The sequence below is a fragment of the Adiantum capillus-veneris genome, chromosome 19, assembly GCF_014529385.1.
Source record: "Adiantum capillus-veneris isolate H3 chromosome 19, ASM1452938v2, whole genome shotgun sequence".
Taxonomy (NCBI): Eukaryota; Viridiplantae; Streptophyta; class Polypodiopsida; order Polypodiales; family Pteridaceae; genus Adiantum; species Adiantum capillus-veneris.
Window position 1 is genome coordinate 88,370,348 of NC_140949.1, and position 23,566 is coordinate 88,393,913.

The window sequence follows — 23,566 nt, forward strand, 5'->3', positions numbered from 1 at the left end:
AATTAAACAGCTTAATTGACCAGAGAAAATTGAGAAGCTTGCCCATGGTATTAATAGTTGACCTCTAGTGCCCTTCGACCATTAAATTAGCGACCGCATACTTGTTTAGTTTTTGACCTTTACAACTGTTTATGTGTTTGATTATATTAAAGTTTAATGTTTATTGCTAACAAATTGTTTAATATTCCGTTACCAATCAATTTTTCTGTGTACAACTGCATATGCTTTCTAATTGTATATGAGAATGCAGTTACTGTGCCAATTTAGGTTGATTTTGCAGTGATTGAAGAAGGATAAGGACATTCAATTTCGGATACTCTTCCACCTCGACGAACGGGCTTTATCTCAATAGCTTTCGAGGACGGAATCTACATCAAGAAGGGGGGCATGTTAACCCTCACCGACACCCTATCACCTTCGACGGACGCATATTATTTATTGATTGAGTCATAGACCGGGCTTGTCGATCCAATAGGTGTGTAGGTGATCGCCAATGAGAGGCGCACCACTTATCTTATTTTTACAGTAGTTTTGCAACGATCTGCCACTATGGGCGCCCATGTGTGAATGACCCAAACTCTTATAAAAGGTCCAAATCTATTTTCTGAGGTGTAAACTAAGAAATTCTCTTGCTCCATCTCTATCTCCTTCTCCTTCGTGTATGTGTGTGTGTATGCTAGAGAGAGAGAGAGAGAGAGAGAGAGAGAGAGAGAGAGAGAGAGAGAGAGAGAGAGAGAGAGAGAGCATTGCGGCGACATCGGCGGCGGCGAGGCGGTAGAGCGCGGCATCGGTAGTAGCTCCTTCTTCGTTGCAGCACATGATCCTTCACGACGTTCGAGGCTCGCACACAGTGCACATGCAAGTTCCCAACCTTTGACACATATGGCAAAGCGTACACCAATCTACAAACCTTCCTGCAGTATTTGTTGACCTGTCTACGCTCACCAAAGCTCACCCAAATTGGAGAAAATGAGTAGGTGGGTGTTGGCGACACTGACGACTCTGCCCGAGAGGATGCAACTTGCCCTGATACCAATTGTTGAAAATAGGATTGCAAGGAAACACACACATCTTGGAGAAGATGAAGAAGCTCAAGGCACACAATAGAGAGTGTATTGCTTAGTGCACAAATGAAAGATAACTTAGCCCTAGAAGGATGGGCATATGGTAACAATCCTTGAGCTTGATTGTGCCATTTGAGAAAACCCAATCTATCTCGTACGGTCCTGATCATGCTATCTTCATAATAGGTTTCTTAAGGCCTAACTTTGACTGATATAATAATTCCAAGTCCCTCTTCTTAAATTCCCAAACAGCCAGCTTGCTATCATGCCATAATTTCCTTCTCTGTTGGCCAACTTTCTATTCTAGATGGCTATCTATCTAATTTCATCCAACTTCAACAGCTCATCTAGTCGAATTTTCAGATTTGCATTAAAATCATATCATGTTTGATTGCCATTTTGAGGCTAGGAATTGGCAATTCCAATTGTACAATTGCCTCTGTGCCATATACCATCTTGAATGGAGTCATACCCATCGTTACCTTATGAGCTGTTTGGTATGTCCACAACTCTATCTAAAGCTTTTCATCCCAGCGATGTGGCTTCGTTTGAACAATCTTCATCATAACGGTCTTATTGTTTTATTACCGCTTTCAACCTATTAGTTGCATCTAGGATAGTAAAGTGTGGATTTTTTATGCTTGATAATATTTCAATCAAAATTTAAATTGTTTCATTAATGAAGTGCATTTCATGATTTGAAACTAGCTCGATCGGACGACGCAGACAATGTGCTCATACAAGAACCATGTTGTTGACTTCGTAGTGTTATTCGGTAATGCCTTGGCTTCAACACGCTTGTTGATGGTAATATGTGGCCGTGACAATGTATTTGTTCTTTCTGATTTTCTTGAATGGACCCATGAAGTCTAGACCCCACTTTATAAATACCCATAATGGTTGTATGGGAGTCAAAGGCATCATATCTGCTGGGACACAACACACATTTATATTAAACTATCATTGTATCAGTTTTGAATGGGATGCTCCAGCTTTTACACATTTTGCTCTTTTTTATGATATATATTTATCTGCAAGTGTTTTAAAAAATAAATTTACCGATAAGATCATTAATAGTGGCATTCATGTCTACAAAGAATGAATTCTTTCATCCAGCTCTATCACCCTCTACCAATGGACAACAACTCTTTATGAGAAAAGTTGCAAAACATAATGTCTTAAGAGATGGGTGTAAGATTGACAAAAATTATAAATAAGAGAGTATTTTAGGAATTGTTGAAATTGTCTTGAATTTAAGTGGCATTTTGATAATTATCTTCAAAGATCACATTCTTTATTTATCTATACTATTATAAAAGGGAGAGAGATTCGATTCCCCACGTGATAATTTCTCCTTCCTCTAGGCCCTCGGTGACTTGCAAGAGAGCCAAAAAGGGGAGAGAGAGAGGGAGGGAGGTGCCGCGGTCGAAGGTGATGCCACACTTATAACATCTTTCGGCCTAGTGCTTAAAGAGGAACAGAGGCAAGGATATGCTTAAAGGGAGTCTTTGGTATGCAAATGAAAGTGAAACCTTATTAGCCTAGATAAGAGTGGCCACCTTTTGAAGGCTCAAAAAGAATGAGAAGAGAGAGCCTGATACTGTTGGATCGAGCCCAAAAAAAAAAAACAGGCCAACCAAGACTTCCTCTTCTATAAAAGCCTACTGCCTCATCAGCGTTCTTCGTCTGTTCTTCTCATGGCTTACCATCATCACCATCAGGCTTCCCCTCTTTCATTCTTCTCTTTCTCGGCTTTCTCTATGGTTCCGCGTTCTCCCTCTGGTTAACACACCGAAACCCCGAGAGAGAGAGAGAGAGGGAGAGAGAAATCACCAGCTTTTCACGCACTTTTCGCAGGTAGCCGCAAGTTTTCACTTGCGTTTTCATCAGGTACGCGTTTCCGGTTCTCCTTTGGAAAGCATGCGTTTCTTGCTGATATGCGGTCATCGATCAATAGCCGGATCAAGCGTTGCCTCTTTGCTCTTTCTGTGTGTGTGTGTGTGTGTGTGAGAGAGAGAGAGAGAGAGAGAGAGAGAGAGAGAGAGAGATCCATATGAGCTTGCTAGCACGCCTTGATCATTGATATTTCTGTTTATAACTGATGACGTCATCTTCTTGTAGTATGATCAAGCTCACCTGTGCGATGGTGAACATATAGATTTATGCTCTCTCTGTACGGCATTACTTTGTGATGAGTGGTTGTGAAAACAAAATTCTATGTTGTGTGATGCGCAGTATGTGGTCATGGCAGCTACTCATGGGTTCTTTTCTACTGGCAGGCTCTGCTTGAAGAGTTTGGCTGCACTTTGGCATATTTGCAAGCTGTTTGGTTTGTGTAAGATGGGTCGTCTGTTTCTGACGAAGCTTGATGGTGCGTTCTACACGTGCAAGCTCTGCCATACCCATCTTGCCAATATTGAAGAGCTCATGTCCAAGGTAGGTGGACTTTACTTCTGTATTTTACTTCTTAGTTGCCGGGAATTGTCTTTCATTTCAAGATCTATAAATCTATGAGGATGCCAATCATAACAAATCGCAATAATGGATTGAGCTTGGAAGGCAATTTTTATAAACATTTTTTAGAACTATGTTTGTACTCTTGAGATATTTCTATAGTTGTTCTGTAATGGGATCAAAAGATGTGTCATCCAGTTTTTACACTTTTTGTTGCACGGGCATTGAAGCTTCTTGTGGTTACCCATCTTGATTTTCCTTGGTCTCAGGGTATCACAGGAAGCAAATTTGTTATTGTCTTTGTTGGGGTTCTATCTTTATTTTACCAAGGCGTATTTGTGTTATAGTATTTGACTCGATGTATGTAGTTTGGTAAGTATGCTTTCTTGTTAGTATTAAGAACATAAGAGGGACATTTTATGCATCAAACTGTGACCTTACCTGAAGTTTACTTCAATTTAGGTCACCAAAGTGTAGCGTCTTGCGGTTGTGTTCAAAAGTTCCATTGAGCTCACTGGTTTTCAGAGCAGTCCTTTGTCAATGGTAGGGTGGCTCAAGTCTGGCGTTTAAAACTTTAAGTATGCTTTCTTGTTAGTATTAAGAACTTGAGAGGGACATTTTATGCATCAAACTGTGACCTTACCTGAAGTTTACTTCAATTTAGGTCACCAAAGTGTAGCGTCTTGCGGTTGTGTTTAAAAAGAGCAGTCCTTTGTCAATGGTAGGATGGCTCAAGTCTGGCGTTTATAATTATGTCCATCAATGATTTTTGGCTGGTTGTAGTGCTTAATATCAGGTTCAAAGGATGTCTAATGGCTTTTCATCCCTTCAGATCTCTGTTTCAAGGCAGAAGCTTGACTTGACTTTATTTTGGAGTTGAGCATGTGTGAGGATGTTGAACTTTTCCTGAGGGAAGGGAATAAACCAGTGACACTTTAGGAACCAGCGTTAAGATAGGACTTTGAAATAATATACAAAATCAGGTGGTTGCATGCTTCACTTTCTGTTTTCTTTCAGGACCAGAAACTTTGCTAAAGCAAGGTTACTGATAGATCTTGGTTTTGTCAAAGGTTCCGATGTGCCGCTAATTAGACGTTTTGGCGCTTTGCAGACCTTTCACTGTCGACATGGAGCAGCCTATCTTTTTAACTCTGTGTAAGTTCTGCTTGTATTTTCCATTTTATTGAAAGAATGATGCGATGGTTCGAACTTGTGGATGTCATTGGTACGTAGGACAACACAGATTGAGGTAACGTTCTAGCTAATCATTGACATGTTTGAGGAGCTGTCCGAAAATGGATGAGAACATAATGAGTAACTTAAAGGTGCACTGATCGTACTCTGTTGAGACAGTAGTTATGCAGGTGCTTAAAAAATACTTCCAAGGCCCTCTTGTGGAAGTAGTTGACATGAGGTGTCTTGGTGGCCATTGTGTATGAATGTGGTGGCTTTTGAATGGTCTAGTTCTAGTATGCGTTACATGGACAATCTCATCGCTGCGAAATCGTTTACTTTGTCAAGCAAGCATACCTTTCTCACTCTCTTTCTCTCGAATTGAAATTCCACAAAATCCGGTTGATGCGTGGCAAGCGCAGTGCCTAAATATTAGATCTAATGAATGTTTAGAAGAATGTTTGGTTGAGGTCCTCTGAAGTATAGGTAGGTAACTTGACTCTTTGAATAGAGTGCATTTACCATCTTAAACTAAAGCAAGAGTTACAAGTCCTTCATCTGTCTGAATTATGAGTCCGTAACATTTACTTCAAGACTTTTGGAACTATTGCTTTAGATCTGAGAACTGAAGTAGGCAGAACTTGCACCCTGATCAACAAAGCGCATCCTTTATAATCTTTCCTAGCTGTACAATTATGCTTTTCAAAGAAGCTAGAGGGTAATAAGTAACTCAGTAGCTCATAGTCTCTCAGCTGAAGGCTTATATGGAGGAAAGACTATTTGTGAAAAGGGACATGGTAACAAGATTGTCCCCATTTGCAAGAAGAAGTTGATTTCTCTCTTACTAGTTCAAATACATATGTGCAAGAAAACGTGAGCAAGAAGAAAGGCAAAAGGCAATTCTGAATGGATGGATGTCAGAGCATTTAATGAGATTTGATCTTGTTTGAACTAAGGGATAACTTATCTCAAGTATAGCTCAAATCTCAAGATTGGGTGAGTACAAGGATAAATAATCTTCTCTCCTCGCTTCCCTTGGTTTCAAACTTAAGTGTCAACAATATCTTATGCATGTAGATGGAATTGATTGACAAGTTCCAATAGTAGCTCATGTTTCTACAAAAAAAGTAGTCAAAAGGAATATGTTTCTCCGTCCTTGAAAATGGGTTTGGACACCCAAAAGTTCACAAGACCGATCCTGTAGCTCACGACCAAATTAATCACTATATTCCTTGTATGTGAGCAAGCCGAAGGAAATTTCTAAACCAAGTCAATGAAATCTTGGAAAAGCATCTAATATAGCCTTGTCCACTTTCTAGTTTGGAGAAAGGTAGACTCGAGTTTGTTGAGAAGAATATGTATTAATTAAAGGGATTGATTTGTGATGATTATCAAAGGATCACAAGACCTAGGTGTTATGCATCTCATGCGAGTGCCTAGTTTATGACCTATTTAGTAAGTTAGTCATGCACATACTTTATTTGGGTTAGGTTGAACAACTTTCTATGGGGAGTATATAAGGGTCCTTGGGGTCTTGAGCATCGGTTGCCTTCGTAAAAAATTTGAACTGTATCCCCATTCGTGGACTGTGAACACATCACGTCCAAAATATAATACTCCAAGATAATGAACTATGGAACACATCCTGTCCATGATCCGACCAACAATGGATTGGTGCACTCATCCATAGTGTTTTCGATACGTCCGATTGGTTCCCTCCCAGATACATGTGCCTTGAACTCCGACCTAAGGGTCCAAACACCAATAACTTGAACTCCAACACAAGGGTCCAAATTAATTATATGGAGCATTGCTTGCCCCTCTGCCACACACAAGCCTCTCTCTAGCTGAAGCTAGTGGCGACACTGATCTCCATGTGACTAGAAAACGGGAGTTCGTGCTAGTGTAGTCATCACCACACCAGCAGCCTCTTTGTTGTCCTTCCTTGAGTCACTATCACTGCTTTCCTCTTGCTGCTTGCGTTTGCCTTCGTTCTTTGTAGAATCTTTGTCTTTGCCTTTGGATCTACAATCCTTGGCCAAATGACCGCGCTTTCCACAATTATAACAATGGTTCTTCGTCCTCTTTCTGGAAGCAAGGGCTTCCCCATGTGCTTCCCCATCTGTCTCAAAAATCTGAATTTTGCCTCGAGTTATGAACACGGCTTCCTTCTCAATGAGAAAAGAGTTGAGATTATCAAATTTCCAACTTTTCCTTCGTGACTTGTAGCTGAAGTGTCCTAGACGACGTTTCATACTCCTTGGGCGACTTCATGAGAACCAAAGCAGCTAATTGAGTGCTCGTCAGTGCACTTTTCATAGCCGATAGTTGATCATGAATAACATTAGCCTTCATAAGAAATGATTGCATGGAACTTCCCGTGGAAACTGGACGGCAAATAACAGTCTAAGAAGGGTGATTGTTCGCATCGTAGAATCCCGATCAAACATTCCGACGAGCTTGAACCATATGTTTTTTATAGTCATTGTTGCTAAATGGACTATTTTCTTAGTTTCTTATTTTCTCAAGTAATTTCTTTTTATTGAAATTAGGATATTTAAAGATGTGTACTTGAACCGTAAGGTTAGGAACTGTAGATCTACTGGAATTATTAAAAGCCATCAGGAACGGAAAACTCTGATGCGTCATATGATGGGTGACATTAAGCATCGCGAAAGGGTTTTACCGTTAGTTCGGTGGGAGTGACCGGGAAACGAATATTCCTAATGCGTCACGTGATGGGGTGACGGGAGCATCGGAAAGGGAATATCTCGTTGGTCTGGCAGGAAACCCGAACCGGAAAGAGAAATACGCGTAAAGATGTAAGCACAAGAATAAAGATGGGTTCTAAGAAGCTTTTCTTAAAAAGCGGAATATTTTAACGAGTTTTTCGGGAAGAGCAGACGCTTTCCCGCAAGGAATCTATGTTTGCATTACATTCGTGCATGTGGTTGCATCCAGGGACACCTGGGAAGTGTTGTGAAAGACATTGTTTTTAACTTATAAGGTTTTATTGAGTTTTTGGATAGGTTCAGACCAATTTTAAAATATGCCGGCCGCCCACTTAATAAGTGGGCAGCCACTTAGAAAATAAAGCAACAAAACCAGCCAGCGAATTCTCTCGGGTAGAACAACGCAAAAAAAAAAAAGGCCGTGATCTCTACGCGAGCAGCTATTCGTGCCGTGGCCAAGGAGCTATAAAAGCACCGCATGCCCTCACTGAAAGAAGGTTACCAACGTCATCAAGGGAAGACTCTACCGCCAGATAATGCAAGAGATCGTGAGACGATGAAGCACGGAAGTCGCTTTTCCCGCGCAAGAGCGACATGTATCTACTGTGGATTCGCCATACGAATTGTTGTCGCGTGTTTGTGTGTGTGTTTGTAGGTACTTCATTGCGAAGGAGAAGCAAGAAGGCTTCGGTCTATGCTTGGGAATTCCGGGAACGGAATTCGAAAATTGTCTGCCTGCGAAGTCTCGACTCCGAGTACAGACGAAAAAAGGATTGAGAGCTCGTCTCTCGGATTTCCCTTACGAGAAGGAACGACCATTGAGTTAGAGATTTAGAACGGAGGGGTTCTCTCCGATTCTTGTGCTTGTAAAAAGATTCTCCCTAATAAAGGATTCTCTCTAAAGGGGGGGGGGACCAACCCATCTTCAGGTCCCAAATACTGTGTCGAACTTCTGCCTCAACTTTGTTTAGTTGAAAGATTATTTATTTTCATCTTGTTGATTATTCGTGTGCGCTCTCGTTTGTGACAGTCGTCAAAGTCTGAATAGCTGGAGAAAGGTAGTTTGTAAGGGATTCCGCAATGGCCGACATTGCCTTCGCATTAGCCGCATTCCAATCAACACGATTTGAGATATTCGTCATCTTGAAGGCGGGTGTACCTAGTGTGGGAATCCCTTGCGGATGGGGCTTCAAGCTATCGACAACATCCCATAAGCCTTTTGGTGAGAACCCAGAGTCGCATGATCAAATTCCAATGAGCGTAGTTATTGTTGTTCAATTTGTCATTGTCGGGGGTGTGGGGGGGGGGGGGGGGGGGGGTGGGGGGCGATAATGAAGTTGCAAGATCTAGAATTCCGGGAACCTTCTCGCACTCCAAGGGTGGCCGTATGTACCAAGCTGCAAAATCTCCAAGTAGTTCCACTCTTGTGCTATTCCCAAGCCGCTTTGCAAAATCCGCTATCCCTCTTTCGAGTCCGAAACTCCAAACCCCCCAATATTTGCAAAAATTGGTACTTAACTGCTCCACGAACTAAGCTCTCAACACAATTCCTCTCCAATTTGCGGTGTGGGAGCCTTGAACAAATCAAGGCTTGGAATTGGTTGCCTCTCCAAAGCCGCAAGATTGGCACGAAGCCGCTCCCACGTACAATACTCGCCGCACAACTCCGCTCCAAAAAAGCTGCCTCATCGTTGTCGTGTAGGAGCCCTCGAACAAGTCAAGGCTCCGAATTGGTCGCCTCTTCAAACTCCTCTCTCTTGTGGCTGACCACTAGTGGAGTGCCAAGTTGGCACTATCACAAATTGATGACGTGGCATGACCACCCGAGACAGCCTGATGACATGGACTGGCACTATGGACGCTAACGTGGTAGACAATACGGATGTCTGGAATTTCCATCTGTTGACATGCTGACATGGCTGACAATACGGATTTTTTACAGGTGCTGACGTGGCGGCTTGTATGGAGTTTCGTAAATTATGCTGAGTGCTTTTCTGATAGATTTTTGAAACAAGTTGCTTTTGGGGGTTATTGCTTTTAAGTTTGAATCTTTTGGAACAGTTTGCTTTTGAGTTTAATTGCTTTTGGGGCTCTGCTTTTGGCATCCCTTGTAAGAATAAAAGAACCTTAAGGGCCTCACTTTTCAGGGCATCTAGACGCAAAGTCTGAAGCGAGGACTTGCGGACAATTGTACCTTTGATCAAGCATTAATATAAAAGAAATACCGAAAGGGGCGCCAGGTTTTGGGGCCAATACCTCTGGGCACGGAACTACGCCGAGTCGTGTTGTTTCGAATTGAACTATGATTTTAAAGCTGTGAAGTATTTGAAGTGATTCTCTCTCGTGTCGCTACAGATTCTAGACTTGGGATGTCCAAGTTTGTGACAATGGTATTAGAGCATCAGGCGTGTGCTTTTCTCAAAGCATACTGGTCCTTTCAAAGAGCAGACAGGGCACTTTGGAAATTGTTATTGAAGAATCTCGTGTCGACTTATTAGCCACTGGGCGCGCTCTTGTCTATATCGCTGTGTCTTACAGGGCATAAAGCTATTAAGAATCCCAGATTACACATGAGTTCTTGTGAAAAATTTGATGGCGATAACATCTCTCAATGGGAAGGCAAAGAAAAGTTGAAATCCGGTGCGGGAACTGAAGAAAAGAATGAAGATTTGGGCAAATTTTTGGCGGAGAAGTTTGCCAGAGCAGAATACAAGCGTCCACTGCACGTTGACCTGGGTGTGAAAAGATTGATGAAGTACTCTAGAGACCCGAGATTTGCGAAAACACCTGAAGAATTACACGATTGATGAGATTCACTCGAGATGGTGTGAGGCCATTGAGTCTCCTCTGAGGATGGGACGAAAGCTAAAAGGACAAACGGGTGCTGAAAAGCGAAAGCTTTACTCGCAGGAAGAGATGGAACAGAACTGTTGACCAGAAGATAAACCGAATATTGCAAAGGACATCGAAAGAGATACTGATGTACTGACAATCTGGTTGTTTGTGACAGATAACCGGAAATAGGAGCGAGGAAATCACTTTTGTATGGATTGGGAAGCATGGAGCTGGACATCCACTCTTTTGCAACGAGGTGAGCCATCTCCTTGCCTGCTTTGCAGGTGAAATCAAGGATGAGACGGTGAGAACGAGAGCGACGACAACTCTGGAATGAATTGGATATCCTTTCGATTCGAGATAAGAATGATGAATTTGAATGAATGAATGATGACGCATGTTGAATGATTCTATTGCATCAAGACTCCCATATGAATGCGAGAACTGGATACTGTGGTGAGCAAGCTTCTAACTCAAAAGCTTCAAGCCCAAAAGCTGTCAGCGAAAAACATAGGCGTCCGTACAGTGCCATGTTAGCTTTTGTTAGCGCAAAATGCGGGTTCCATACGGCTTGCCACGTCAGCATGTTAGCGCAAATTGTGGCGTTCGTAGTACGTACAACATGCCAGCCAGCCTTTTTTTTAATGCCTAGTGTCACTTGAGGCCCTGTCGGCAGGTGTCCATAAGTTGGAACAACTTAAAGCATGCCACATCATCATTTTGTGACAAGTGCAAATCCAAATTCAAGGGCAAGAGCTCACAAAAGGATAGAGAAAAAGGCAAGCTTGACAGGGATGGCAAGGGCAAGGCTTTTTGTTCATAGCTTCAACCTTCAATGACCAACACCAACAAGTGGCTATGGATAGTAGATCAACCATCTGGCCTATGCTCGACAAAAGTTATCAAGGAAACCGGCAAATAGTTTGGCTCGAGATTGTGAAGCCAAAAGCAAATGGATGAGTTCGCTAGAGGACAGAGGCAAAGGCAAGCTTGACAAGGATGGCAATACAAGTACTCAGCTAGCTGCCTTGGTACCCACGAGGTGCGACATAAATGTGACATGACGCTTTGTTTGGCTCGGGAGTCTGAAACCAAAGACAAAAGCAAGAACTTACAGGAAGACAAAGACGAAGGCAAGTTGGACAGAGATTACGGTAATAAAGATTTGACAGAGGAGATCGGCATGGCACACGTGGTGATCACAGTGGCCACGACCCCAGATTTCTAGTCAGAGGATAGTTGCCGCCACTAGCTTCAGCTAGAGAGAGTCTTGTGAGTTACAGAGAGGGGCAAACAATGTTCCGTATAATTAATTTGGACCCTTGTGTTGGAGTTCAAGTTATCAGTGTTTGAACCTGTAGGTCGGAGTTCAAGGCACATGCATGTGGTAAGGAACCAATCAGACGTATCTAGAACACTATGGATGAGTGCACAATCCATTGCTATTGGTCGGATCATGGACAGGATGGGTTTCACAGTTCATTATCTTGGAGTATTATTTTTGGGTGTGATGTGTTCACAGTTCACGAATGGGGATTCTTGGGACGTAGTGCGGTCTATAGTTCAATTTTCTAAAAGGCAACCGATGCTCAAGATGGCATTCTTCTAAGGTGCAAAGTTGAGGATTAGCAAATGCGAGTTGTATCCAGTAGTCTGCAGCTGCAGCTGCAGCTGCTCGGTGTCCATGGTAGCTTGTTCGTCGACTTGATCTCACTATTTATGTCCATTACGAGTTGTAGAGAGGGTGTGAGTTTTGGCATCTCAAGTGAATTGCCCAATGTGATCCCATTATTTAGTTTGGCTTTTAGATATTTATTTTACTTATTTGTCAAAGTTTGGGTAGGGCAATTTACTGAGGTTGCTATATAAGCAACCCTCAGCCCCCATTGTATTCACAATCAATTATGCATTTCCAAGGGTTGGTTGGTTCAAGAGACTCTCTCTCTCTCTCTCTCTCTCTCTCTCTCTCTATGTGTGTCCTTTATGCACAGTCTATGGGATACACATAGAGGCAGATATACTAGATTGGCTCTTGAGTCCTCTAGACAGTTTGTAATGCAGGGAGACGCATCATGTTGGTATGCACAGATGACCTCATGGTTTCAGCATGGATAGACTGCCTCCTTTTCAATATTCCTTGGATGCACCCTCATTGCAAGTCACACGGACGGAGATCACTAGACTCATTCGTCAGGATCTTATACAGTTGGACACCAGGAGGACATGGGTAGAGCCGATGCAGGAGTTGGGCACGAAGATGGCTTTCTACAAAGAGCATCTTCTCCAACTTTCGGGAGATGGGTTTGTGATTTGTCCGAGCTACATGGACACTCATTTGTCTCATGGTCTGCGATGTGCTATTGGTCAGATTCGCACATCCTCACACCAGCTGGAGATTGAGACGGGTAGATTCAGAGGGATACCACCGGAGTATAGGATATGCCAACTATGCGATAGAGAGCCAGAGACAGAGCTACACTACATATGCCATTGCACTGTGTATTATGAGATACGAGGGCGCTTCCATTGCTTATTTAGGGAGGGTTTTGGACCCCTAGATAGAGTCATGAGGTATCAGGATCAGAGATGCCTTGGCTTATATCTACTTGAGCTACATCGACATAGAGATAGTCTGCTAAGGAGACATGGAGTACGACAGTCACAGAGACAGATCACAGATTTCTTTGGATCAAGGGAGCCAGGAGACCAACCACCAGCACAGAGTTGTACCCACATTCATACCAAAGGCACTCTCATTGACAGGGCGATTGAGCTTGGGAGATCGAGACGATCACGACCGAGACACAGGAGCACACTCCATCGAAGGAGACTCCAGCAGAGGATCAGAGGCATTCTAGCACGACAACCAGTGTCATTCAGGGCCTATTTTACATTTCACATTTCACACTTCATTTTTCATTTTTCACATTTTACATTCAGTACTTTTTTTACTTGTACTTCAGACATTGTGTTAGATTCACCACTTTGTATCTGATGGTCTCATAGGTCATTTTGGCCTTTTGAAGACGTTAATATATCATTTCATTTCTCTCTCTCTCTCGTGCTTTCTCCCCTTGGTCTCTTCACTTTTGCATCGTCGACTTTGACAAATCTTTCACAACACACGAGAGCAAATTGAATCAACTGAGCAAAACTAAGAGAGAGAGACAACACGGTACGGCGTAGTTCCGCGCCCGGAGCAAAGACTGGCGCCCCTTTTGGTATTTCTTTATTATTAATGCTTGACAAAGCACAATGTACGAGAAAAACTTCAAATCTAAAAGCATCTGGGTCCCAAAGCTAGCGCTAAGGGCTGCCAGCGCAAATCGCGAAAATTTGTACAGGTGCCATGTCAGCAGCACAATTCCATACACTGCCACATCAACAGCCCTTTATTTAACCTTTAGTCCCTTGGGCCCCACATAGGACAGCCTACAGGACCCCATAAGTCGGCACAACTTATAAATTTGGATGTCCTTCCATTTTTAAGTTCTCGGACTAATTCTGCATCTTTCAGTAGGGCTCTGACCCCTCTTTGTCCGGAGTCTGTCCTTTAGCTCATGCCACATCATCACTTTGTGACAGTTGTAACTTTATGTTATTGGTTAATTTTAGTCTTACTCTTTTGTTGAAGGATGTGCACACTTTAGGTGCAGTACACAAGCAGGGTGGATAGGTACAATAAGATTGCTAGGTGTAGTATACAAATAGATGTACATGTGTACTTATGCATGCTTGCATACATGTAAATGCATGTATTATGTACACAACCCTAGATACATGCATGCATACACGCATGTATGTGTATTTGTGTGAGTATAAATGACGAGTACGTAAAGTACCAAATACCAGCACATAATTTTTATCGTACGGTATTGGGAAGACTAATAAATACGCGTTTGAAATGCAACCTTGGTAACTTGCACAAGCATGAGGGATCTCTCTTTGTAGTATTATGGCATGGCTGTATGCAAGCTTCCATGTTGTCCAATCATCATTGGATGAAGTATAATGGGATTTCTCTAGTGAAAGTTGGAACCTTCTTTTTAAAGAGTCTGTAATCTTGGCTTTGCAGAGTTAATGTTACTGTGGGAGAGACAGAAGAGCGAATGATGACAACTGGGATGCATGTTGTTGCTGACATCTTTTGCGTTTGCTGTTGCCAGAATGTGGGGTGGAAATATGTATGCACTTTCGCTGTAACCTAAGGTTTGATTCTTGAGTTGATATCGTGTTCTTGTGGTGTATTTAATCTGAAAAATGTGATTTTGCAGGAAGCCGCATATGAAGAAGCCCAAAAGTACAAGGAGGGAAAGTTTATATTGGAAAGGTGAAGCTTTTGAAAAGCAGTACAATTTAATGATGGTTACAGCTTGCTTTGTATGTTAATTTTCGGGTTTTTGCCCTGATACAGGGGACGGATAGTCGGAGGGCCAAAAGAAGCAAATCTCATAAGCAGTGATGCAGACGAGGCGTAAGGTTGAAGATGGACAACGTGCATGTTTCTGATATTTATTGAACACCGCATGTGAATTTTGCATTTTTCCTTTGATAGAAAAAGAATTCAAACATTTTAAGCCCTAATCTGTAGTATAATCTGTCATATTTCCAGACAGGAAGCAATTGTAAATAGTTGCATGATGATTATAACTACTCTGCATATTTTTGGATCTGTATCACTCGCTCGTCTTACTGAATAAGGTGCATGTTGGGTGTTCTAGGATGAGCAAAGTTGCGGCCCTTTTTTAAGCCAGATCATGAAATTCTTGCAAGGAAGAGCATCTAAAAATGTTTTTTTTGATGATACAGAGTTACTTGCCGTGTGTCATATCTGGATATGCAGACAAAATTTGTTTGCTTATGTGGAGAGAGAGTCCCCCTAGCAACGGATTCCGTCGCTGAGGCATGCATGCGTGTGTGCGTGCGTGCGTGCGTGTGTGTGGTGGTGGATGTCTACCCTGCTTGCCGTTGTCCAATTTCTTGTTCATGGGTGCAACTTTGTGGGTTTGCAGGGGTTGTCTTTTTACTTTTTACTACTTCAGTGCTAGCATGGAGAGGAGAGTTCCCCGCAGTAGCTCTATTTTCCTGTGCTCGTCCTTGCTTTGTTTATTTCAGAATTGGAATTGAGCTATTTGTTGTTTTTGCTTAGTCCTTGTTTTTGTTCTTTTGTTTTTTGTCTTTATGCTAGGGTGGCCTCTAGAAAAGTCAGAATTATGTCCATGTTTTCCCAAAATTGCCGAAGAATCGATTTTAGACACCCCATACTTTGTCTTGAAGTCCCCTTGCTTGCTTTGTCTTGATAAAGGTGGATTGCAAGGATAAAAGGGGTTCTAAAGAGACCGCCCACCAGGAGTGGTGGACTCCCCCCCCAAAAGAAAAAAATAAAAATAAAATCTAGAGGCAAATTTTTGGGATATGCTTGGACACTTGCATATGGGTTCGCCCGTAATTTGAATAGCGTACTATTAATGGGGCTTGATCGTCTCTAATGCTTGTGAGACGCCATTTTGCATGGGAAATCGTGCCTTTGCAGAAATTTCTGCCATTGTTGTCAGATTTCACTCTTTAGCGGGCATCTTCTGCACCTCCTCCTGCTCTAATCAGATGAAGAAATTGAGAGGAATGGCCAATACAAGTTAGATGTCTCTATACTTCCAATCAGATGAAGAAAATGAGAGGAATGACCAATACAAGTTAGATGTCTCTATACTGGCCCCTTTACCCTATGCGTTTTCTTGTCAGGATTGTTCAAGGCTTGTTTGCCTCTTCTTCCTGGATTGGATGCTATTGTCGGGCTCATAGTCTTGTATGTGGTATGTCTTGGTGGTTTGTTGAGATCCGGATATTCTGGATTTTACTGGCTCAAGCACATTTTGCTCGAGGTTTAGCATAGTTTTTTCACCCAAATAGTTGTCTATTTGGTCAATTTGAAAGAGCTGTGTGTGTGTGTGTGTGTGTGTGTGAGAGAGAGAGAGAGAGAGAGAGAGAGAGAGAGAGAGAGAGATTTTAAGTGCACATGTTGGGGTAGATAAGTTTGGTGTTTTAGGAGTGCTAATGCCAAAAGTGCAAAATAGTAAGGGAGGGAATGAGGGGGGTGCTTACTACAGAACTACTTGGCGAGATCCTCTCACACACACACACACACACACACACACACACAAGTGAAGCCTTTCATTTCTTCAAGCAATAAGATTTTACAACTAAGAGCTGAAATTGAAGGTCAGCTACCGAAATTGATATAACCTTTAATTGGTCAAACACCAAAAAGCAAGATTGATCCACAGGGCTCAATCAAGTGGATAGGGAGTAGGGAGTGTGGGCTTTTTTGTGGGTGTGCTCGGCTAGGAGGTAGTTTTCTCATGTCGGGATTTTTTAGTCATGTTCCAACTCCAGGTTTTGGCTTTTTTCCCATGGCCATTAGGCTCATGTAGGTTGGGAAGCCTTGCCAAATTTTTTCCCCTTGGCCCTCTTGGGCTTATGGTGCCCATCTGCCACATTTCCCCTATTTTCTAGTGATGGGGGTTGTTGGACAGTTGTAGACTTGGGGCTATATATGAGTGGGGAGGGTACCATAGGGATAGTGTGTGCACTAGCCCTTGTGGTGCAGGGCACCCCTAGTGGGCAGTCCTAATGTATTTGGGGGGGTCGCTTGCTTGTGTTTGTGAGCAGCCCCTCCTAGTGTTTTTCATGAAACCCAACATTTTTCTTCGCCATGAGCACGGCAACACCACCGGCATGTCAGATGGGCAACAATGGGATTCCTCTTGCGTTTTTCTTCTTAGAGCATCTACTAGAGACAATGTGACCATCCAAATGCAAGGCACCACATTTGAGGTGCAAACAATGGAGAGGAGATGTTCCCTGCTCTCTAGATGGAAGTCATGTCATAAGACAGGTCTATCTCCCTCTTGATGAGGTCTTTTACTAGGAGAAGATCCCACCAGATCTTTGCTTTCAGTGGTCTCGTGTGCAGGAGTAGATGGCAATAGCAATAGCGGTTGTGTGTACCTTTGGTCTATCCATTGAGGCATGTCAGATCTCCCTTGGGCACTTGTTTTGGTAGTTTGCTAAGCATGGAGAGCCTTTCCCACCACACAAGGATTTAATCAAGGTATTATTGCTTGGTACTTAGTCCAAATGGAGCGCGGATTAATGCATTTAAAAGCTTGTGGAAAACTACTATGCATACCATACATATCAATACTCAATTAATGCTCTCAAGCAAAGTAATTTGGCTTGAATAAAGCGGGAAAAACATATAGCAATGCACACACAATCAAGCAAATGCAAAATGCAATGAGAGTATGATTATGTCCACAAGGCATAGGACTTTAGCTTTTGCACATATCCAATGACAAGCAATTCAATTGAGCTCTAAAAATGCAATCTTGTGCTAATACTAATCTACTAGGATCATAAAGGTGATTAGGAAGTGTTAATCGCACTCCAAGCTCTGATACCGCATGTACGGACTATGGGAGGTAAACCATTGTAGCATTCATGGTTCTTGCACCATAGCAGTAGATAATGAGGTAGAGTAGAAAAAGCACAATACACAATATGGAAATATGAGTTGCTTGATTTATTGTAAAAATTAAGAGAGTAGTCTTATGTAGGTTCAAAGTGGAGGTTTGGAATCAATGAGTGGATGGATATGCACCACATATCGCAATGGCAAACAATCATGTGACCTACCACAAGTAGCATGTGGCTATCGAGTGTGTAACATGTGTTTGTGGAATGAGTATCATGTGTGAGGCTATAGGGTTCTCTGGGAACGTGTGATTATGCACATAATGGTGTATGCTTGGATTTTTAGGGATTTTTATAATTGAGTGTAAGCTAAAGGCTTACCTCAATAGACTATGATCCATTTGTGATCTTCCCTATACAAGATAATTAAGTTGTTGGGAAAGTAGGTGCTAGAATATTCTACCTTACACACACACACACACACACACACACACACACACACACACATAGCAAACCCCTCTCCCTTAATCAAGTACATACACAATTAAACAAGGTAGCACCATACACGCACACAAGAATAACTCTAATGGCGACAATTTGTAAGAGAGAAATATGATTACACATAGCATAGCATAAGAGAAGAGAAAAAGAATCTTGCAAGAGAATAGCTTAAAGTGACAACTCCCAAAGTCCAAGGCACCTCTTTAGATTTGGGCATTCAATTTCTTTATTAACTCAGTTGGTGCCAAAATCTCTTTACACTTTTCATGTGTGGTACCAATCAATTTTTGCATGAACCTTCATAGGGTAGGTTCTCATTGACTTTGTACAACGGAGCAACCGACTTATTAAAAAAATAACTATGACACTTATGCTAAAATAAATAGCCAAGAATTATTGGCTTTATTGATGACTCCTCCTCCTCAGTTTTCAGAGTTCTAATCTACATAGCATAAACTCACTCGTTAGTGAAAAATAACGACAGTATAGTAATTAATCATTACACGTTAGCTATTCCAATTGTAATGCTTGATGAAATTAGGGTTGCAAGAAAACACATACATCTTGGAGAAGGCGAAGGAAGCTCAAGGAACACAATAGAGAGTGTTTTCCTTAGTGTGCAATGGAAAGATAGATAGCCCTAGAGTGATGGGCAAATATACAATGCACGAGGGAAAAAACCTCCTAAAGCGGGAAAAAATGCCCCGGCGGTCCTAAGTGTGTTCACACACATCACTACCACATGTATATGGTAACAAATCCCCCTGGAGTGATGTGGTAAACGAGAGCTGGCACATGAGTAAAGGGAAGTGCCATGCGTTGAGGACATGATCAATCCACAAAGGGGAGTAAGCCCAAACCTTTGCGGAAAGCTTCGAACTTCTCACGAGACAATGCCTTTGTGAAAAGATCTGCAAGGTTGTCTTGTGTTGGCACATAAGCCAAGCTGATCTCTCTTGCTGAGAGACTCTCCCTGACATAGTGGTAATGCACCTCAATGTGCTTTGTGCGAGCATGAAAAACTGGGTTCCTTGCAACTGCCAATGTGCTCTGACTGTCACTGTAGATAGTGTTGGCAGTGTCATGTCCAACACCCAAATCATCCATAAGGCGTCTGAGCCATGCACACTTAACCGTAGCTGTGAAGACCGTCCTGTACTCAGCCTCACAACTCGAAGTGGCCACAATAGGTTGCTTCTTGCTCAACCATGATATACATGAATTGCCAAGCATGAAACAAAAACCACTTGTGGACACTCCGTGTCAAAACAACCAGCCCAATTTGAGTATGAAAAGCATGTTGCATACATAAATGAGGCAGCCAACAACAGTTTGGTAAAGAGTGACATCAGCCCAGTAGGATCGGCAGCATCATGTAGACTCAACTTCAAACCTGTTTCCATGGGAGTGGCAATAGGTTTGCAGTCCTTAAGTCCAAACTTACATAGCAATGTCTCTATGTAACGTTTCTAACACAAGGAAATACCACCGTCACATTGCTTAAACTGTATCTTCATGTAGCACGAACTGACCCAACCTTTGGAAACTTAGAACGCTGCATTTTACCCAAAATACAACCTTCACAAAGATTTCTGACAGGTGCTTCAAGAGGCAGTGTCATAATAATCAATATCTAATTCTCTTAAATGATTTTCTCATGTTAAACTGATCATTTAATATTGGGAAGTTCCAGGGGAGAAAAAGCTAGAATATTGGTTAAGCTAGCAGACCGGCCACAGTATGGATCCAAAGGAGGGAAAATAGGGATCCAAAGGGGGGGCCATCTACAAAAGATCCATGTGCAACAATGGGCTAAAAAGACCCTAAGGTTCAGCCCATTAAGACTTCCAAAATGCTAAGGTTCCAAAATTCAAAGGTTGTGTCCAAAGGTCAACCATGGGGGAATTGGATGCTTTGTGTGTGTCAAAAAAGTCTTTATAAATCCCTACTTAGGAGGGGGCGGGCCTAGCTTGTAGGGGATGACAGAGAAAGTCACACACACACACACAAGCTCCCTTTACACAAAGGGAATGAGGGACACATGTCAGCTCCCTAGCCCAGATGCCCACAAGGTGTACCCAATTCCTATTGGATGGCCTTGGAGGTGGACCAATGAGAATTAGGTTATATTAAATCTAGTTTTATTAATTTAAAAACACTTAATAAAAGAACCAATGAGAATTAAGTCCTCTAGAAGACTATTGGACCGTCTCCCAAGGGGTCCAATGAGCATTCAGCAGCCCAATGGCTTGCCTGATTCCTATTGGCCAGGAGGCAAAGGGGTCCAATGAGAGTTTAGTTAAATTATTAAATTACCTAAAGCTCTCACAAAAGGGGAAAGGGGGACACATGTCAGAAGGCTATCACTTATACTGCTTAATTACCATTGGCTAGGCCTGGGGAGGTCCAATGAGAGGAGAGCATGAGCAAATAGCAAGAGGGAGGGTTCGACCAAGAGAGAGAGGGGGCTGATTTTTGCAAGGCATTATCACACACACACTCACACAATCTCATGTGTGAAGTAAAGAAGACTCTCTCTCCTTTTCAAGCTTTAATGGAAAGCTTATCGCCTACTCCAAGCTTGTGAGAAGGGAGGCCTACACCAACAACTCTTGAATTTGTAATGCAAATCCAACCAAGAGCCAAGCTTCAATGCATGCTCATCTCCTCTACCATGCTAATTACTAAGCTAAGCTATGCTAATATGATTGATTATGTGAGGAGATGTACATCTTTCTCGTAAGAATACTCCTTCTTCCTCTCAATCTACTCTCATACCCTGCTAGCTCTCACCATCTTTGAAGGTGTGTGAGGTCTTGGGTCTGAGATCGGAGATAATTAATGTTGTGTTTGCTAAGTGTTTTGCTTAGTGCATGAAGCTTCCATCTTCATTGCACTAGCTAGTCTTGAAGGAACACAAAGAATTGTATTGTACAATGTCTCTCTTGATGGGAGAAACCATAATACAAATCCTTTTTGGAGGGGGGACCAGCTCCATGCAAATCCGGTCCTCAAATGTCGTCAATAGTTTAATTTCTCTCTCTTTTGAAAGTATTGATCATGCTATCTAACTAGGTATTATGCTTTTTGTTGCTCTCTCCACCCAAGCACTCTTGTAATTCTCATTAGGAATCTATTCTAATGAAATGCCCACTATGTTCATGCTAATTTCTGCTACACACAAGTTTTTAGGCCATTAAATGTTACATTGGTATCAGAGCACAAGGTTTCTCTTTTCTTGCTTAAGAAGGGAGGTCCTCAAGCTAGCTATAAATGGTTGGTATTATTAATTGCCTGTGAGTAAGTAGAATAGGGATTTTTCAGCCTTGCAGTGCGCCTGCCTTTGTGCAGTTAACGGGGCATCACCGTCGAGAGCTATGGTCTTAATAGTGGAGTCCTACGGGGCTTGCCTACGGCTTAACCACTATTGAGCTATTAGAAGCTTGACAGGAGCCGGTGTTGTTTTGGTGTTGAACAACCCTCTCTTCTATTCCTTGCAATTAATGGTATTCAAGCCACGGGTACAGTAGCTTGAGTGCTTTTTCTAAAGGGGTAAAGAGGAGTAGCAACTAAGGCTTGAAGTGCCAAAGTACACCTAAAAAGTTTACACCTAAAAGTTGTTAGAATGGCTGACAATAGTAAAGAGAGTGAAATTAATGTTGATAACTTTGATTTTGCTAATGAGAAAGCTACTAATGATGTTCTGATGCTTGTTAACTATCTTGTTTCTAGGCTTCAACAAGCCATGGGCAATCCATCTCTCCAAAGTGAAGTGCAACGGCAGCTCCGTGCTCATGGGATTCTCCAAGCTCAACACCATGACTAGAGAACACCTAGGAAGCCTCCTTGTGAGACTTCCAAAAGAGCTCTCTCTCCGATTCGGAAAGAAGAAGAGAATCCATACGAAGGGCTCAAGAATTTACTTCTTGATGATGCATCTCCTTCCCAAAGGAGAACTCAAGAGCCTCCACCGTAGGAACGAGAAAGAAGTGAGTCTCCCGCCACCTCGGCGGAGATGGCTCCACGAAGACAGCGGGCTAAACGCTCTCCATCACCACCAAAGCGGAGAAGACCATTGCACCCTTCTCCGCACCATAATTCAAAGAGGGATGATAAAAAGCAAGAGAAGAAAAAGGCGAGAAAGAGGACACCCTCTTCTCCATCTTCTTCATCCTCTTCCTCTTATGAAAGTGATGGTGAAGACGACGAAGATCAAGACAAGAAAAAGGGGAGAAAGAGGTCACCCTCTTCTCCACCTTCAAATTGTTCACCTTCTGAAGAAAGTGATGGTGCAACCTTTGAACCATCAAAAAGAAGAGGCCATAGGAAATCCTATGCCGCATGGAAGAGGTCGTCCAAGCTGAAGAAGTTCAAAGAGGGAGGGATGAGCATCTCTTTCCTTACCTATGATGGCACCTTTGGTGCTACGGACAAAGTCTTGGCCTTTATCCGGCAGTTTGATGCGGCGTTTGGAGATGAGGGCTTCACGGAGTCCTCTAAGCTACGCCATGTAGCTATGCACTTTCAAAAGTCCACCAGGCAATGGTGGTCTAGCCTACGAGCCAACGGTGAAGCTCCACGAACATGGAAAGCTTTAAGAGCTTCCATTATGAAGCAGTTTTTGGCCACCGATGCCAAAGACAAAGTACTCACCGAATGGCGAAGCTTAAAGCTCTCTCCCTATGAATCCATCCACAAATATGTAGACAAGTTTTGGGACCTACAACTCAAAGCCACTGTCTTCAAAAAGTTGGATTTTGGAGAGCAAAAACAACAATTTTGTGCGGGCTTAACCGAAGAAATGGCGGAGTATGTCAACTCCCAAAGGCCACGTACCATATCGGTGGTAATACACCATACTATGGTGGCCTCTCGAATCAATTTCCAAACGGGGGCTAAAAGAAATAATAAGCCCACGGAAAACAACGGTTCCAACGAGCCTAAGGGGAAGGACAATGTCCAAAAGTCTCCTAAGGGCAACTCCAACAAAGCTAAAGAGAAGGGAGTTTACAAAGGTAAAAACAAACTCTCTCCTGAAGATCTTGAGAGTTATCGCAAGGATAACCGGTGTTTCAAGTGCGGCAAACAAGGGCATGCGTACCGCGCTTGTCCCCAAAAGAACAACCTCCAAGATCCTCCTAGAGCTACCTTGGTTGAAATCCAAGAGGAGGAGACTCACCAAATTCACCACAAAGGATCTCCTCTATGCCATGCTTGGGGAAAGGTAAGAGAACATGATGCTTTTATTCTCGTTGACCCTGGTTCTACTCACAATTTTATATCTATAGAGTTGGCCACCAAGCGAGGCATACAAGCCTATGAGATGGGAGATGT

General features: G+C 42.5%; 1 protein-coding gene across 2 annotated transcripts; it reads left to right on the forward strand.

Moving 5' to 3' along the window:
• Nucleotides 1–2,663: 2,663 nt before the first annotated feature.
• Nucleotides 2,664–14,976, forward strand: LOC147434422 (protein yippee-like At5g53940). 2 transcript variants are annotated; one of them, XM_086490892.1, is made up of 6 exons: nt 2,664–2,954; nt 3,344–3,500; nt 4,630–4,673; nt 14,334–14,442; nt 14,533–14,588; nt 14,673–14,976. In XM_086490892.1, exons 2-6 carry the CDS (start codon nt 3,405–3,407, stop codon nt 14,734–14,736), a joined length of 369 nt encoding a protein of 122 aa, XP_086347018.1. In that variant the 5' UTR covers nt 2,664–2,954; nt 3,344–3,404; the 3' UTR covers nt 14,737–14,976. The 2 variants fall into 2 exon arrangements, with proteins under 2 accessions (XP_086347018.1, XP_086347017.1); XM_086490891.1 differs by lacking the exon at nt 2,664–2,954 and adding an exon at nt 3,213–3,237.
• The last annotated feature ends 8,590 nt before the right edge of the window (nt 14,977–23,566 follow it).

What these genes read in the sequence shown, in the direction of transcription:
- LOC147434422 (XM_086490891.1), top strand. An exon ending in TTGAAGAGCTCATGTCCAAG is followed by an intron (nt 3,501 to 4,629) that starts GTAGGTGGACTT and finishes GGCGCTTTGCAG; the next exon opens with ACCTTTCACTGTCGACATGG. An exon ending in AGAATGTGGGGTGGAAATAT is followed by an intron (nt 14,443 to 14,532) that starts GTATGCACTTTC and finishes GTGATTTTGCAG; the next exon opens with GAAGCCGCATATGAAGAAGC.